Source organism: Terrapene carolina, unplaced genomic scaffold (assembly GCF_002925995.2).
Source record: "Terrapene carolina triunguis isolate 2854851 unplaced genomic scaffold, T_m_triunguis-2.0 Scaffold146, whole genome shotgun sequence".
In the NCBI taxonomy this organism is placed as follows: domain Eukaryota; kingdom Metazoa; phylum Chordata; order Testudines; family Emydidae; genus Terrapene; species Terrapene triunguis.
In genome coordinates this window covers 880,589-899,732 of record NW_020664497.1, presented here as the reverse complement: position 1 = coordinate 899,732, position 19,144 = coordinate 880,589, and the positions used below count along the sequence as shown (strand labels likewise).

The 19,144-nt window shown below is 42.1% G+C and overlaps 1 protein-coding gene across 1 annotated transcript in view; it reads right to left on the bottom strand.

Annotated features, from left to right (window-relative positions):
- OGDHL (oxoglutarate dehydrogenase like) overlaps window positions 1-19,144 on the bottom strand; it is an 88,826-nt gene that overhangs the window by 16,974 nt on the left and 52,708 nt on the right. Inside the window, exon 15 of the mRNA XM_029912004.1 lies at window positions 11,317-11,444. Coding sequence (XP_029767864.1) covers window positions 11,317-11,444 — 128 coding nt within the window. The remainder of the gene's footprint in view (window positions 1-11,316; window positions 11,445-19,144) is intronic.

The following is a 19,144-nucleotide window of genomic DNA, read 5'->3' as shown; positions in this document are numbered from 1 at the left end:
TTTTCCCTTCAACTCAATGTCCTTGGATGGTCCTAGCTGCCCATCCTCACCCCCAACAATGCTATCTTCCAAAAGATATTTTAAACCTCAGCCCTCCTTTTCTGTGTGGTCTTGCTGTCTCTAAGAACATTCAAAGAGCGTAAAGCCTGTATAACTTCTTCACTGAAGTTCCCAAAGGTATTTACAAAATAGATTTCCCCAGATAGGTTTGAATCCCATTCTAATTTTAAACAAACATTAAGAGACTATTTCTGCTGATTGGGTGACATGGTTGAGAACATATGCAATATGGCTAATTTGTTCAAGGCTTATTTGCACATATGCTGTGCTCTACTAGGACAGGGGTAGTCTAACTTTCAGATGAGACATAAAACTAAAGTCCTGACCACTTGTGGTCATCAACTTTTAATAAGTACCAGGGAGCTTAACCCTGTCTCCTGACCAAAATTTTGATCCAGGTAATTAAGTTCTGTATACCAATATTATCTTGAAATTTCAGATGAATATGGTACCCTTCCTTACTTCCTGTCCTAAACTGTTATTTAATGTAGCTGTTGTGACAAATAAGGGGGGGTAGCTGTAAAATCCCTCTTGGTAACTGTTCTTTACTTGCTTTACCTGTAAAGGGTTAAAAAGTCCCCCAGGTAAAGAAAAATAAAGTGGGCATCTGACCAAAAGAGCCAATGGCCAGAACTGTTTAAAATGGGAAAAGAAACTCTTCCTTGGTCTGTTCTTTGGGCTGCAGGGACACGAGCAGCAATGTGATAGCAGGAATGCTGTGTAAGGTTTGAACCAGATATGAAAAGGTATCTTCCGTATCAAGAAGAAATTATTTGGATGGGGGAATGTTTAGTTAGACACAATCAGATTTATTTCTTATTTTGGCTTGTGGATCTCCTCTGTGTTAACCCCTGATGCTTTTGTTTGCTTGTAACCTTTAAGCTGAACCCCCAAGAAAGCTAGCTTGGGTGCTTAATTTTTGGAATTGCTCTTTTAAAATCTAGCAAAAGCCTAAGTTTCAGATGTATTTTTTTCCTTTTTGTTTTTTTGTTTTTTTTGTTTTTATAAAATTTACCTTTTTTTAAGCACAGGATTGGATTTTTGGTGCCCTAAGAGGTTTGTACATGTTGTTTGATTAGCTGGTAGCACAGCTAATTTCCTTTGTTTTCTTTCTCAGCTCTTCCCTGGGGGGGAGGGGAATGAAAGGGCTTGAGGGTACCCCACAGGGAGGAATTCTCAAGTGTTCCTTCCCGGGTTCAAAGGGGTTTTTTTTGCAGTTGGGTGGTGACAGCGTTTACCAAGCCAAGGTCAAAGAAAAGCTTTAACCTTGGGAGTGTAATACAAGCCTGGAGTGGCAAGTATTAATTTTTCGAATCTTTCCGGGCCCCCACTTCCTATACTCGGGGTGACAGAGTGGGGATTCAGCCTTGACAGCTGTGCACCACGAAACACTGTTATACGGTACCCTGAAGTGGCTGTGTTAAAGGGGAGGATCAAGTGATCCCAACACATATGTATCCTATACCAGGCTCACAAGGGGATTGGGTTAGGCTTATTCATTTCAGTGTTTGCAAAGTGCTTTGAGATCCTTAGATGAAAGGCAAAATAGAAGTGCAAGTTATTAGTTCTGTTCCTGTTGCCTGTGCTCTCTCGGTCATTCTTTTGTCGGTATAGCAGGGATAGAGGTGATGTTAAGCAAAGTGTCAACTTGCACAACCCGTTCTGTGTTTTCCCCCACAGCAGTTTGCATGACTGTCACAAGAATTTGCATCTTTCAAGTAACAAAAGTAAGGCTGCAGCTTAATTCATATGATTTTCAAGTTTCCTAAGGCATGAAAATTAAAATAATCTAGCAAGTGTTTTTGGGATGGCCACACATGACTTTAGTGTGATGTCAGTAAGAGGAAAACCATAAGGAAAGACGTGCTGCTATATTTAAAGAAATGAAACACTGGGGACTGGTATTGCGATACACAAGCTCTCTTTTAAATCACTAACTTGAATACAGCCCAGGAGAGCCGTGAAATCATTAACATCTATTTGGTTTCTGAGCCATGGAAATGCTGATGCTCAAGAGGTAGGGGAAGCCCCTTTATGCCCTCCAACAGTCCCACTATATGGCCCTGTAAGAACCTGGCCCTCAGTTTTTGCACTGTCTACCTAATTTCCTGCTGCAATTTTAGTTGGATAATGATATTGGCTCTCTCTTCGTCTATAAAAAATGGGGTAGTGCTGCCCTAGTAACATCACTGCCATATTCCAACACAGAGATACAGGTCTGTCGCATCTTAGGCGCATTTAACACATGCGATTTCAGTTTTACGCGGTCGGCAAAAACAAAACAAAAAACAAAAAAAAGAGAAAAATAACAATTTAAATACTGTTTCTGTAGTGTGGGCGATTCCGCCCGCCATTACACTTAATGTAATTTTGACTATATGCGATTTTCGCTTTAGGCGCTGACTGCGGAACGTAACCCCAGCGTAAAATGAGACAGACCTGTAGCTGCACATCAGTGGTGAGATCATTATCTCTACATATACATAGGGATCATTCACGATGAAAGGTACTGTGGACTTTTAGACTATTATTGCTGTAAAGGATTTTTTAATTGGTCACCAGGAAGAAAATGGTTCAGAAAGCCTAAGCACCAGCCTTATTCCAAATGAGAAGATGAATTCAAACCTTTAAGACTTCCAAAAAAGTTTAAATCAATAGATTAATATTCTTCCTTTCTTCCTCACCTTTCCCAGTCAACCATAAAATCATACTGAATTCCATCTCCAGCCCTAAGAAGGTCCAGGAGTCTCTACTGATCCATCTGTTGTCTTCAAATATCATGTGTCTGGGAATTTCCTCTTTTCCCAGCATGAGGCAATACAATCTACTCAGCACTGATGAAGCCTCAATGGGAGTAGTGTGTCCAATTCTGGTCACCACACTTTAGGAAAGATGTGGACAAATCAGAAAGAGCCCAGAGGAGAGCAACAAAAAGGTTTAGAAAACCGGACCTATGAGGAAAGGTTAAAAAAACACTGGGCATGTTTAGTCTTCAGAAAAGAAGAATGAGGAGGAATATGATAAGTCTTCAAATATGTTAAGGGCTGTTATAAAAAGAAGACAGTGAGTGATTGCTCTCCATGTCCACTGAAGGTAGGACAAGAAGTAATTGGCTTAATCTGAAGCAAGGGAGATTTAGGTTAGATATTAGGAAAAAACTTTCAAACTATAAGGATAGCTAAGCAATGAAATAGGCTTCGAAGGGAGGTTGTGGAATCCTCGTCATTGGAGGTTTTAAAGAACAGGTTAGACAAACACCTCTCAGGGATGGTCTAAGTATGCTTGGTCCTGGCCTCAGTGAAGGGGGCTGGACTATATGACGTCTGAAGGTCTCTTCCAGCCCTACATGTCTATGATTCTATGACTCTGAGGCACCTGAGAACTTGGGAAAGTCTTAGAACTCAAGAAGCAAGTATCCAGCCAGAGCTCAACAGAGAGAACCATACTCCCATAAGGAGAATATCATCAATAAGAGGCCTGTTGGAGGTTCAAGAGAATGAAGACAGATAGGAGTATACAAAAAAAGCACATTTAAAGTAACAAATGAATATGTATTAGTAGGCTGAGTGTGTATAAGGGGCCTGTAAATTATTTCTGCTCTCTTCCTCTATTAAGATGTCCAGATAAACTGGTGAAACTATATTCTGGCCTTCTGCTCAATATAGGGTTGCCAGGTGTCCTGTTTCGATCAGAACGCCCAGTTGAAAAGGGGCTGTTAAAAGTCTGGTCGGTGGCACAGCAAGGGCCCAGGGCTAAGGCAAGCTTCCTGCTGGCGCGAGGGCAGCCACAGCATGCGGAGCCTCACTGATGCACCTAGGGGCTGCAGGGACCTGGTGGTCACTTCCTGGGAGCCACGGTAAGTGCTGCCAGGACTCCGCACCCCAACCCCCTGCCTCAGCCCAGAGTTCCCTCCTGCACCCCAAATCCCTCATCCCCAGTTCCACCTCAGAGCCCAAACCCCTAGCCAGAGCCCTCACCCCAACCTCCTGCCCCAGCCCGCAGCCACCTCCTGCACCCCAAACCTCTCATCCCCAGCCCCACCCCAGAGCCCACACCCACAGCTGGAGCCCTCACCCCCCACTCCCCAACCCCCTGTCCCAGTCCAGAGCCCTCTCCTGCACCCCAAACCCTTCATCCCCAGCTTCACCCCAGAGACTGCACCCCCAGCCGGAGCCTTCACCCCCCACCCCAGCCCGGTGAAAGTGAGTGAGGATGGGGGAGAGTGAGTGACGGAGGGAGGGGGGATGGAGCGGGCACGGCGGGGCCTCAGAGAAGGGGCGGGGCCTCAGGGAAGGGGTGGGCAGGGGTGTTTGGTTTTCTGTGATTAGAAAGTTGGCAACCCTTGCTTAATACCTTCTCAGAGCAACTCAATTATGCTTCCAGACTTCCCGATTGCTGAAACTGAATAACCTGCAGCTAAAATACATAAAAGTCTTTATGAGACTTTAATTGAATTGCAATAATCCAGCTGCAACGAAAACAATACACCCAGGTTAACAGAATGGTAATGCCTAGCTCTTATATGTGCTTTTCATCTTTAGATCTCAACATACTTTAAAAAGGTTAGTATTATCTCAATTTTACAGATGGGGACACGAGGCACAGGGCGGGAAGTTATTTGCTTAAGCTCAAGCAACAGACTAGTGAGAGCCAGGAACTGAACCCACACCTGCCAAATCCCAGTCAAATGCCCTATCCACTAGGCTGTACTGTAACAAATAAAATCTAAAACAGATTTCGAATACAACCCTTAAATGTACACATCCCTCTCAACTTGCATCTGAAAACAAATAGTTCTTTACAATGCAAAGTAACTAGCCTGTTCTGGTTTTATCACTGAGGCAAATCAGTCTTGTCAGAATATCATTTTAGTGGCGTTATTATACCCCAGGTGCTCCTAACAGAGAAAGCAATAACTTGGTGAAGAGCTCACAGCTCTGAACAGGTGCCAGCTCTCTGCTTCTTCACCTGCCAGGGAAACAATTTGTGGTATTGTCATGCAGGGCTATTCAATCCATTCTTACTTAATGAGCTCTAATCCACAGAAACTTAGGGAATTCCCAAAACTATTCTGAGTTCTTGCATGTTTACACAGACAAATTAAATCCACAATCTTAACTCCTTTTTCCTTCATAGCCACACCGCAATATTAGAGACTTCCAGGACAACCACTCCAAAGCTTCTTGTTGAACAGTGGTTGTGCGTGCAGTAGCGGTAACAGGAGAACAAAATAGGGTGACCACACATCCCATTTTGGTTGGGACAGTCTCTTTTTTAAGCCCTGTCCTGTCCTGTCCGTCCTGACCTTTTTGGCAAAAGTGGGCATTTGTCCCATTTGCTCTTGCCAACTGGTCAAAAAAGTTGGGTATGGAGGAACATGGGTGTGGGTGGGATGGGGGGGGATGAGTGGTGATGCCAACCTTGCGTGGGGCGGGCGGGGGCAGGCAGGGCTCAGCGAGCAGCAACTCTCACTCTCACGGGGGGACGGGACTCGGGTGAGTGACTTGGGTCAGTCCCCCGCTTGGGGAGAGGGAGGGGCCTCAGGCTATCCCCACACAGTGTCCCATTTTCCCTTTGGGAAATATGGTCACCCCAGAACAAAATAAACTCTGCTCCTCTTTCCCATCTTTCTCTCTTGAAGCAGCAAATCCTCAGATTGGGAAAGTCTGCATTTCCCCCCCGCCCCTTTTTATTCAAAAGAGGACAGCCCAGAAAGGAGAAGTCACTAACTACTCTGCATAGAAAGCCCTCTTTTCCACCACTCTCTAATAATCAAACAAATACTGCAGAAACAACTGACACCCAAACAGCATCCTGCGTAAGTTAAACCAAAATAAGAGTTTCCACATAAGGATTTGTATCAGTTTAACACAGAGATTTAAGTTAAATTGAGGCAACTATCCCACGTAGACAAGGCCTTGATTTAGGGGCGCAAATACCATGATGATAAGCAAGATACAATATATCTGTTTTAATACCTGCAGCCCTACTGCAACTTGTGAAGAGAGTAAATAAGTCTAGGTATTGTATATGGACTAGAATAATTAATCCTGTGTCTGTGCAACTGTTGTTGTTGGGTTTCTGTCCCATATAATGTCTTTGGTTATTAATGGTTTTTTTTTTTAATTTGTTTTTACAGGAGTGATTTTGTTACCCTCTTGTACAAAATAGTTTTGTTTGAATATTAACCTTTAAAACAGATAAGATAACACTGAACAGTTCCTATACAACCATGTAGATATGAACTGGAACAAGGTGTTGATTTCTCTCCTGAGGAAGAATCTATTCCTTGTGCACAAAGCTTTCTGACCACTTATAAGCTATGACATTACATTAATAAACTATCCATTCAAAAAAAAAAAAAAAAAAACCTTTCCTTAAAAATGTTACTGGCAAAATGGATTAGAATGATAAATAAGTTATGTTTGATCAAAGTAGTTAATAAAAGAGGTAAACATCCATTTGGAGCTCTCTCATCTGAAAACTAATTTCTCTCTATAAATACAAATTTGCAAAGGTAAACATTTCCAAGCGCCATGATATATGGTAAACGTTAACAAAATTAATTAAAGTAATTACAGCTAAAGAAAGAGGGAGAGGACTTAATTATATTAAAATTTTAACCCATTCACATACAAGATGGTATTTCTAATGAAAAAAATTCTAATTAAAAAATCTGGTTTGTCACACTCATCTACTGTAAATTGCTCTGTCCATTTTGTTTCCTTCATTGTTGGAGAATCCATAGCTATGGATTTTTAAAATTATGTTATTTTAAAATATCAATATTAGTAATATTAATTTGTGCTCATGTAGTACCGTTCTTCCACACATTTAAGAGGAATTGCAAAACAATTTTTTTTACTGCCCTTCTAAAATGTATAAAAAGATTCCCATTATTGTTTCCTTGATGCTTTCACACCCTGGAAACATCAGATTTGACAGGCCACATTATACAAGGCTGTACCCTGATCTGACGGAGTGTCTCAACCTAGATGAGAGAAGAAGCCATGATAATTTAAAAAAAAAATTGCTTCAGTGTTCACTTTTTTCAAAAGCAGACATTTGGCTAAGTATTTGTTGTTTTAAATAAATTCACAACAACAACAAACCACCACTTACCTAGTTGCAGAATTTGAATTAGTGCACCCATTTAAAAATGCACAGGATTAAAAAAAAAAAAAAAATAGAGCAAAAATATAGAAGGGGATTGCAAAAAAATCTTATCCCATATGAAATTCTGCCTTCTTGTCCACCTCAAGTAAGTATCAATATACCCATTTTACAGAGGGACAAACTGAGGCACAGAACACTGAAGTGTTCCATCACTGCTCACACACCAAGTCAGGGGAAGAATATAGAAGAGCCTAGGAACCTCCAGCTCCTAGGCCTGTGCTCTAACCACACTGCCTTGCTCTATCTGAATTTTAACACTGTAGACCTAAATGACATACACACATTAAAATACAATCCTCAAGATGTTTATACAGCCAAATATCCACATAACAGATACTAATCTATTATAAGCCACTGTTATCTATTAACGCTTCATTTTTTCTCTTTTGCTTTCATTTGAGTTGTGAAATAGATATGTAATAGTTCTTCATTATTTATCCACAGAGTCAATAAAACTTCTTGATATATTATTAAATGTATCAGTTTTATTTTGTGCTTCACATATCATCCTCTTGCCACCTACAGCTTGGCTGAGTGAGGTAATCCATTCACCCCCAGCTGAAGGTGAAATGTCTGGCCAGTGCCAAAGTATAATTTGATTCACTACGATTAATGCAATTTCTAACAAAGATTTGTGATCTCAATTTATGTAGTAAATTTGGACTAGCACTCAATACACGTAAGGTTGGAACAGGTTTTCATATCTATATTCCCAGGCATCCTTGATTTTACTCATAGCACCGCCTCTCATCAAGTTGTTAATAAATTTGCAAAGCCACATTATATAGCTAAAATCCCTCTTTAGCAACTGTATAACCTCAAAAGAACCCCACAGCTCTATGATGTAGAGATGGTGTATTTTCAAAGTGCCAATATATGAGAAGATGGAACATTCTGAACCATTTTAATTTCAGTTTGGACTCTGACTGCTTCACAATTCTTTTCCCCATAATCTTTGCTGATGAATTTCTGCATATGTTACCCAACATCCTTCTAAAATAGATTTTAAATAGGCCTTCACCATTACCATTAGTATTTAACAGAAAATTGTATAAGATAAATGCCTGGTGTGTTTCAGCTCTATGCTCCTTTAGTGATCAGTGTCAACTATTCTCTGGTAGGATTTCTGAATTTGCACCCCCTTTTTTCCCTCCCCTCACACCATGCACAATTAGGTTTTAAGCAGCTGACAGGAACACTGGTGGAGAGGAAGGGGGGAGGAAGCATTTTTATAGCATGTGTGTAATGCTGCTATAGTTTGAGCAGACCTGCATGCATGATATTGTAGGCATGGTCATCATGGTCTCAACATTTAAAAAAGCAAAAACAAAAACACGTTTCCAGTCCATTTTACATATTTAGTGTCATTTTTTTAAAAAGACACAATGGACCCAATCATGCTGTGATGGGTTGGATCGCAGAACCCCCCTTGGGAGCTGCTACCTGATGTGTCAAGACTACTTCTGCCCTTGCTTTCCCTGCCAGCTCGGGACCCCAGGACCCTGTCTTGCTGAGCCAGACACGCCCCTCTGCTCCAACACAGACCCAGAGTCTGAATTACTTGCCCCAAAGCTGAAGACTTAACTGAAAGCAGCTTACAGAAGTGTTCCTGTCTTTAACACTTAGATGCCCAACTCCCAATGGGGTCTAAACCCAAATAAATCCGTTTTATCCTGTATAAAGCTTATACAGGGTAAACTCAAATTGTTCGCCCTCTATAACACTAATAGAGAGATATGCACAGCTGTTTGCCTCCCCCCCCCAGGTATTAACACATACTCTGGGTTAATAAATAAGTAAAAAGTGATTTTATTAAATACAGAAAGTAGGATTTAAGTGGTTCCAAGTAGTAACAGCCAGAACAAAGTGAGTTACCAAGCAAAATAAAATAAAACATGCAAATCTAAGCCTAATACAGTAATACAATTGAGTACAGATAATATCTCACCCTGAAAGATGTTTCAATACATTTCTTTCACAAACTGGACACCTTCCTAGTCTGGGCACAGTCCTTTCCCCTGGTACAGCCCTTGTTCCAGCTCAGGTGGTAGCTGGGGATCCCTCATGATGGCTCCCCACTTTGTTCTGTTCTACCCATTTATATATCTTTTGCATAAGGTGGGACTCCTTTGTCCCTCTCTGAGTTCCCACCCCCTCCTTCTCAATGGAAAGACACCAGGTTAAAGATGGATTCCAGTTCAGGTGACATGATCACGTCACTGTAAGACTTCATTACCCACTTGCCAGCACACACAGGTATACAGGAAGACTTACAGGTGAAACAGCCATCTGCAGTCAATTGTCCTGGTTAATGGCAGTCATCAAGATTCCAAACCACCATTAATGGCCCACACTTTGCATAATTACAATAGGCCCTCAGAGTTATATTTCATATTTCTACTTTCAGATACAAGAGTGGGTACATTTATACAAATAGGATGATCACACTCAGCTTTGTAATGATACCTTACAAGAGATCTTTTGCATGAAGCATATTCCAATTATATTAGCATATTTTCATAAAATCATATAGCGTGCAACATCACAATGGTCCATTATAGAAGGGCAGAATTTGGATTAGGGTCTATATCAGGGGTGGGCAAACTTTTTGCCCCAAGGGCCACATCTGGGTATAGAAACTGTATGGTGGGCCATGAATGCTCACAAAATTGGGTGTTGGGGTGCGGGAGCGGGTGAGGGCTCCGGCTAGGGGTGTGGGCTCTGGGGTGGGGCGGGGGGTACAGGAGAATGCTCCGGGATGGGACCGAGGGGTTTGGAGGGCGGGAGGATGATCGGCGTGGGGCACAGGATTGGGGCACAGGAGAGGGTCAGGGGTGTAGGATCTGGACGGCGCTTACCTCAAGCAGCTCCCAGAAGCAGCGGCATGTCCCCCCTCCAGCTCCTACGCGGAGGCACGGCCAGACAGCTTTGAGCGCTGCCCCGTCTGCAGGCACCGCCCCTGCAGCTTCCATTGGCTGTGGTTCCCGGCCAATGGGAGCTGCGGGGGCCACACTTGGGGCGGAGGCAGCGTGCGAAGTCCCCTGGCTGCCCCTACGTGTAGGAGCTGGAGGGGGGAAATGCTGCTGCTTCCAGTAGCTGCGCGGAGCAGGGCAAGCCCCTGACCCCGCTCCCCGGTGGGAGATCGAGGGCTGGATTAAAATGTCTGAAGGGCCGGATGTGGCCCTCGGGCCGTAGTTTGCCTACCACTGGTCTATATAATAAGAATCCAGGATTGTCACTATCTGTCTCTCTGAAGCCTAGAACGTCTGTTGGTGATGGAAATAGCTACAAGCATAGCTGAGAGCTCTTTTTGTTTGGAATATCACCCAGTTCAATAAATCATTGGATTTCAGAGTCTGTTACCATCCAGTTTATAAATTCTCAGACATTCTGACTTTACCAATTACACCCATGAGGTGTACAGCCACAGCAAGGAATGTGTCTATGCCACACCAAGAGACCTAGACCCCAGTGATATCAGAGGTAACTCAACCAATCACCACCCTTATTCTGCAGCTAATTTGCATGCAACGATTGCATTGGTTGTGAGAGAGAGAAAGCACAGATGGAGGATTACTACACCCACTGCCACACCAGTGCAATAGCAAGAGCTCTCAGCTACTAGTTGTAATAATAATTTTTATAACCCCACCTTAATCAAGGAAGGACAAACGATAAATAAAATTACTAGAGTAAATTTGACAAACAATATTTTTCAGGTAGTTCAATAAAAAGAAAAAACTGATTAGCAGTCATACTATTTCATTTTCATGTCCTTGCCCTGCACATTCCTACTAGAACAGAAGCGCTAAGATATAACAAAAAGCTGTTTTTGTTGCATTTCCAGCCTGACCAGCCGCAGGAAGCACCAGAAATCTAAGGGAAGAGCTAAGAGACTCAGATAAGAATCTGAATGTCTGAAATCTTAGCGGAATAGAACCTTTCAATATGTGCAGGTTCAACCAGCTTTAATTTACAATTTAAACAAAATTCCTCCTAATTAGCAGTCATCAATTCCCAAATCTCATTTGAGACATCTTACTGCATAAGAAAACTTCCCAGGCATTTTCTGAGACTTACCTAAAACTCCATACTCCGAAAGGGAGCTATTGCACACAGTGTAGGGGGCTTGCTGTTCCCAGAGGTGATTCATGGGAACACATGTCCTCTTGTCGACTTCTTGATCATGGAGTACATGGTGGCGATGGCTACAAATAGATGTAGACACAAATGATTATTTGGCTATCGTTTTTCACATGTTCCCAAGGATTAATTTACCTTAAATCTTAGAAACTATTTCCTGGCAATTGTGACTTCAATGGAACTACCCCTTCTATACACCATTGTAGCTCCTGTCTGAATCACAGAAGTACCACCGTACATAAGGATAGAGTATTCACATGAAAATGAACATTTCTTCATTGGCTATTCACGGTTGGTTTTTCGACACTGGAGGGATTAAAGAGTCGTGAAAATGCATCAGAATCACGGCAGTTTTTACTAAAAATATTTGTAAAAATAATAAAAATTTAGAAGGTCTTTTACAGTTACTACTCAGTTATTAAAATAGCATTATGCCTTCTCTATCAGACAGAATACCGTAGTTTTGTTGCTAGGTAATAGGTACGGAAGTTAGATTGACGTATTTCTGCACTCCACACAACATGAAAGATGGAAACCATTGCACAAAAGGTAGCCATTTCACAAATTACAACGAGCTGTGAAATTCTATTAGTCCTCTTCCTAAAATGACTGTGGTTTGTCTTTTTACAGCAAAATCTCACCTATTGAGTATTTTTAAGGACCAAGACTTAGAACAGTTGCATCCTCTTCTTCACTTTACACTGCCATTCCCACCTTTTACAGAACTTCATTAATCAGCATTAGAATGGTGCACCAAGGAACATTATCAAAACAGAGATGACTGAAGTAATTACTGTAATCCATTAACTCCCTGAGCAAGACTAACTGAGTGAATCACACCAATATGTTCAGCTTTACAACCACTAAGGTAAGGAGGGCTATTACACTGATAATAGCTATTATGTGCTGTGTAGCTGCTGATCCTGAACAAATTAGAGACAGACTCTTTCTGTAGTCCCCTCTGTTCTAATGCATCTTAGCAAAACAGCTCTCAAATCTATATAGAAATTAATTAATAGCATAAGATCACGGACAGGCGGGATTATTGAAGAGCAACACTAAAAACAGGAAATAAAGGGTAGCTCTGAGGCAGGAATGCCTTCTTGATACTACCCCCCTTCCCCTATCCCTCAAACCCACAAGGGGAAACAAACTAAAATGTGGCATGCTTTTTGGGAAGACAATTAAGTTCCCAAGTAGATGTTGACTAGAGTAAGCATAGCTGGAGAGCCACTTCATCAGAATGATACAGACACACAAAAATCACATCTTGATGTTGCACTGACCCTTGGCAGTCTCTCTGCAACTCTTCATGCTGATGCAGATTCAGGTTCCCTCCCTCCACCCCCTGTCCTCCCTCATTCCTAGGTGCTGGAAGAGAAAGGGACTGTACTTTTACCTGCAGCAGTATCTAGCTCCTTTTCTACTGCTAATTATAAACAATATGGAGTGCTGAGGTGGGAAGTAAAAGGCTCATTATAAATTCTACACTTTTAGCTGATCTTTGTGTTTACTAGTGAGAGCTAATGGGGTCGTGTCCCCTGAGAGAAGAAACAAGACTCTTAAAATTAACATAATGGGGATCCTGAGTGGAGGCTGCTGGATACGGGACAGCCTCCTGTATCTTGCTCCAGATCCCTGACTACCCTCTGTTGCTCAGTGTCCCCACAAAGATATGGCTGAGTCCTGGTGTGAACCAAACAGTCCTGGAAAGTACTGCTGACTACACTACTGCTAACACCTTAGGAAGCTACAAGATAGCAAAAACAATAATGAATAACTGCCCTGATGTTCTCATTATGACAGTACAGTACTTCTATCACTTCTAAAATACTAATTGCTTATCTCTCAAATTTTACTTCATTTGATTTTTACAGTAATCATAGGTTGAAGCAAGGGTACAGTGGATATAATCACAGTTGCCAACTTTCACATGGTAAATAAGCACCTCAACTTTCACAATAAGACAAAAATCAAGCTAATCCCATTTCAAAACAAGGCCAAAACAAGCCAGTCCCCAAGAATCTCAACACTCTATGTTACTAGATCGCCCCGGCGTGCAGTCAGGGACTGTGGTGGGCCTGCTGTGCACCCTGACTCTCTTCCCCGCCTTGTCTCTGCTTGCCCTCCCCCCTTGCCGGGAGCCGATCCAAAAAAAGAAGCAACAAGAACTAGCCAACAAGCAACTCACAAACCAATTAAGCCAAAAACAAGCCCAATTTCTGCGTTTTTTTTTCGCGGGTTTGGCATGTCTGGATATAATGTTCATTCCTCAGTCTCTTGTAGAAGGACTTGTTCTAATATCAATGCATGGGAATTTTGAGCAACTCCTGTTAAGGATTATGGGAGTGACACACATTTATTATAACACATCAGGTCACATAATCAGTGAACAGCAGACAAGATTTATTTAAAGCTACACAGTCTCTTAGTTGTGCCCCCATGCTGAGCAAATGTTTCTGCCACATTCCCCTGCTGAAATCAGACTGAATATTACATGTTAAGCCTTAAAAATTTCTACAGCGATTTTTTCCCCCCCACTTCTTTTTAAATACCATCATTTGATATATTAGGACCGAGCCTGATTTTTGGGAGTAATTTCTAATTTCATTCCATATATTGTCCAGTTGTTCCTAACCAATTGCAATTAAGATTTACAGTCATTCCACTCTAGCAAAAGCACTTGGCAGACCCTTTACACTGCTGCAGGCAAACATGAGCAGGCTACCATAAATCAAACAGTTATGATCATGGAAGACTTCAGTGTTCAACTCCACAAGCATTTATGTTATTTCATTTTTACTAGGACTGTCAATTAATCGCAGTTAACTTACACGATTAACTAAAAAAAAATTGCAATTAAAAATATTAATCATGATTAATTGCAGTTTTAAATCGCACTGTTAAACAATAGAATACCAATTGAAAATTTATTAAATATTTTAGATGTTTTTCTACATTTTCAAATATATTGATTTCAATTACAACACAGAATTCAAAGTGCACAGTGCTCATTTTATTTATATTTGATTACAAATATTTGTACTATAAAAGTGACAAAAAAAATAGTATTTTTCAATTCACCTCATAGAGCTACTATAGTGCAATCTCTATCATGAAAGTGCAACTTACAAATGTAGATTTATTTATTTTTTGTTACATAACAGCACTCCAAAACAAAGCAAAACTTTAGAGCCTACAAGTCCATTCAGTCCTACTTCTTGTTCAGCCAATCACTAAGAGAAACAAGTTTGTTTACATTTACGGGTGATAGTGCTGTCTGCTTCGTATTTACGTCACCTGAAAGTGAGAACAGGCATTTGCATGGCATCACAGATCAGCTAAACATTTATGCGCCTCTCCATGCTTCGACCACCATTCCAGAGAACATGCTTCAATGCTGATGATGCTTGTTAAAAAAAAAAAATGCATTAATTAAATTTGTGACCGAACTCCTTGGAGGAGAATTATATGTCTCCTGCTCCATGGTTTTGCCCACATTCTGCCATGTATTTTGTGTTATGGTTGTCTCAGATGACGACCCAGCATATGTTGTTTGATTTAAGAATACTTTCACTGCAGATTTGACAAAACACAAAGACGGTTCAAATATCAGATTTCTAAAGATAGCTACAGCACTCGACCCAAGGTTTAAGAATCTGAAGTGCCGTCCAAAATCTGAGAGGGACGAGGTGTGGAGCATGCTTTCAGAAGTCTTAAAAGAGCAACACTCTGATGTAGAAACTACAGCACCTGAACCACCAAAAAAGAAAATCAGCCTTCTGTTGGTGGCATCTGACTCAGATGATGAAAATGAACATGCTTCGGTCTGCACTGCTTTGGATCGTTATCGAGCAGAATCCATCATCAGCATGGACACACATCCTCTGGAATGGTGGTTGAAGCATGAAGGGAAATAGGAATCTTTAGCGCATCTGGAACGTAAATATCTTGTGACGCTGTTCTCACTTTCAGGTGATATTGTAAACAAGAAGCGGGCAGCATTATCTCCTGCAAATGTAAAAAAAATTGTTTGAGCGATTGGCTGACAAGAAGTAGGACTGAGTTGGACTTGTAGGGTCTAAAGTTTTACATTGTTTTGTTATGGAGTGCAGTTATGTAACAAAAAAATAAATCTACAATTGTAAGTTGCACTTTCACGATAGAGATTGCACTACAGTACTTGTATGAGGTGAATTTAAAAATACTATTTCTTTTATCATTTTTACAGTGCAAATATTTGTAATAAAAATAAATATAAAGTGAGCACTGTACACTTTGTATTCTGTGTTGTAACTGAAATCAATGTATTTGAAAATGTAGAAAACATCCAAAAATATTTAAATAAATGGTATTTTTTTTAACGCGCGACTACTTTTAACTGTGCAACAGCCCTAATTTTTTCTGATTTTCCAAAAGGCTGATTAATAAATTCCAGAGCTATAATCGGATAGCGTAGGAGCCTCTTGCTAACTAAGCTAGTTTGAATGACTTCTCTTAAATGGCATGTGGTTTTGTGTGTTCCCTATAGGTAGGTCTACACTGCAGCTGTCAGGTGTGATTTCCAGTGTGGGTACACAGACTTGCACTAGCTCTGCTCAAGCTAACGCACTAAAAATAGCATGGACATTGCAGCTCAGGCTGGCATCCAAGCTTGGACCCAGGGGGTCAAGTGAGCTTGGAGTCAGGTGGCTTGTCCAAGCTGCTACCTGTGCCACAATGTCAAAACTGCTAATTTTAGGGTACTACCTGAGTCTGTGTACCCGCACTAGAAATCATACCCAACAGCTGCAGTTTAGACATACCCTATATGGCGATGCAGCCACTAAGTTATTTACTTCCTTACACATACATTGAAATCAGGCTGTTTGTTCTAAAAAGAAAATTCTCCCACAACCTATATTATAGAATCAGGATGTTGCCTTGTTGCAGGTCTATGGAAGAATGCCACTATATTAATCAATCACTTTAAGAGAGCTGACTAATGCCCTGATTCTACAAAGAACTGAGCATCCTTAACTCCTACCTGAATTTAAGGAGAGCTGGGGGAGCTGAGCATCTCCCTGGATGTGCTGAGCACCTTACGAAAACAGATCTTAACACTGAAGCTAGGAAGATAAATCCATTGAAAGTATCTCTTTTTAAAAAATGCTTGTCCCAATGATTCCGTTAAAATGGCAGTAAAAGATCAAGGGGGAGAAGAAAGCCTCAAAGGTTTGATACTAAATGAAGTTAAGCAGAAACATGTGGAGCTGCATACCAGAAGAAAACAGGCTAACAGGCCAAATTGGTTCATCGTGAGCTACTGTAGGCAATCACAATCAAGCATAGGGCAGCTGCTAGTTTATCCACTACCAGAAATGGGCTTTGCATCAAAGAATTCAATTAAATACATCATTAAGATTTTACTCCATTGAGAGTCAGATCGGGACAGTGGCACCACTTATATTTTGTCAAGCGATCAAATTCTGTATTCATTCATGTCTAAGGCCCTGTGTAAACCATGATTCTGCCTCCCCGTTGTTGGGGGTGGGTGGAAATCATAGTATTGAGCTAATTCGACTGCTTGTGGTGGGGACGGGGAGTGGGGGGTATCACTACATGCCACCATCCATCTGGCTCAGCTGCTTCCTGCCTGTTTGGTTGGCTGGTAGGGCGAGAGGAGTGGCACTGAAAATATGCAGTAATTAGGAGCCCCACACCAGCTCCCAGCAGGCCTGGGAGAGAGACCGCTTGAAGCATGGGGATAATATTGCTCCATCTTGTCTAATGACATAGTGCAGAGCTACAGTATTGTCTGTCTGCATTTGTATTGTGGATCCCTGAAGGAGGCGGCAGGAATGCTTTGCATGCCAGGTAGCTGGCTCTGAGCTTTAAAACATTTGTATGAAGGAGAATTTCCTGAGAGGACCACAAGCCTGAATTTGAAGCTGATATAGGTAAACTGCCCCCACCCCTGCATGGAAACATCTGTCACCAGAGTCTTGGCAGGTAGAAGTGCTTAGAAGAATACAGTATTGTGCATCTGAGGAGATCCTTCCACCAGTTTAAATGAGGAAAGGATTTCTTGGGGGACCATGACCACCACATGCATGTGGTGTTTCTTAGGTAGATACAGATTTCAACGACTCTTGCATAGAGCATAGGTGAAGTCTGGCATGCTGTGTAACAAGTGCATGAGGTCACAGAAATATGAGCCATGTTTCACTGATGTTCTTGGGTGGGCTTGGAGCTGGTTGATGAGACCTACTATGGTATGAAATCTCTGCTGTGAGAAGTAGGCCTTGTTGTCCTGGAATTTAACACCACTCCTATGAGCTACGCTCTGAGTCTGAGTGGATTTCTCTCTCTTGACTTAATGGTAGACTTGGATCCTTTGTCTCTTTAGATGAGCTGCCAGGACTGCTGAATACTCTTGATGCTGTGGAAAAGACCAAAGAGTAGGACCTGTTCTGGTAGCGAGATGTGCCTACCAGGAATCTGAGGTTTTTGCTATGGGCCAGATGGATTGATATATGGAAATAGGCATCTTGCATGATGAGAGCAGCAAACCAGCCCTGAAGATCCAATAAGGGGATTACGGAGGCGAAAGTCACCATCCTGAAGTTGAAATGTCAAATGAAGATTTTGAGATGTCAAAGGTCCCGGATGGGCTGCAAATCCCCTCTCTCTTTTTGAATAAGAAAAAAAAATAGGAATAAAAATCTCTGCTCCTGAACTCCAAGGTTCCATTGCTCCGATTTGTAGAAGGGGTCCACTTGTTTTAACAGTCAGAAGAAGGTACGCAAAAAGAGGTGCAGAAACTAGGGAGAGGTGGGAAGGAACTGGAACTGAATAGGATACCTCTTGCTTATGATCTCCAGGACCCAGCGGTCTGAGGTAATCCTAGCCCAAACTAAAAAGGTCTTTCTGAACATAAAAAAGGCAGCTGTCCAGAGGTGGTGGAAGAGGTGTAAGAATGCAAAAAATTCTCTAGTAGTTCTATCAGGTTCTCAATGATGGCATCAAACCTGCGGCCAGGGGGAAGCCCTAGACTGTGGGGGAGCAGAAAAGACAGCAAAGGGTTGTTCATGATGGAACATCTGTCTCGCCCTCAGTGGCTCTGAGGTCCTCTATGCTGATGATAACGTTAGATATAGGATCACTGTCTAAAAGTCTGCTGCTGGGGTGATCATTTTCTCCTTGTGGTTGGGACACAGAGGCCCTGTAACAGGGTGCTTGGAGGGCCAAGCAGCCTAATTGTTGGTGCACCTGACATCTGGGCAAGGTGCCAACGTCTTTTATGTGGAGGGTAGGGAGACCCAGGCCCTTCCTCTCCACCGGGTCCCATCTGAGTCAACCCCTGAACAGAGGGACCTCTCAGCGGGGAGTCTAAATCCACTGCCCTGGGCTACTTCTTACCACTGTCCCTTCAGTTTGGGGTGTGGCCCCTATAGTCCAAGTCACTGGAGTGACTTGCCTCCAGTATCGCCCCCTCGTGGACCTGGGGCAATGCTGGGGTGACCAGACGTCCCAATTTTATAGGGACAGTCCCGATTTTTGGGTCTTTTTCTTATATGGGCTCCTATTACCCTCCACAACCCTGTTCCGATTTTTCACACTTGCTGTCTGGTCACCCTAGGCAATGCCCTGCTGTGGTCCCAGGCTCCTTTGGGTGAGGCAGCCATAAGTTTGGTGAGGCCAAACTCCACAATGTCTCTGTGCTTCAATCACCCACCTACCTCAGTTGCTGGAGGCTCCTCCACAGTCTCCCTTGGCTGGGAAG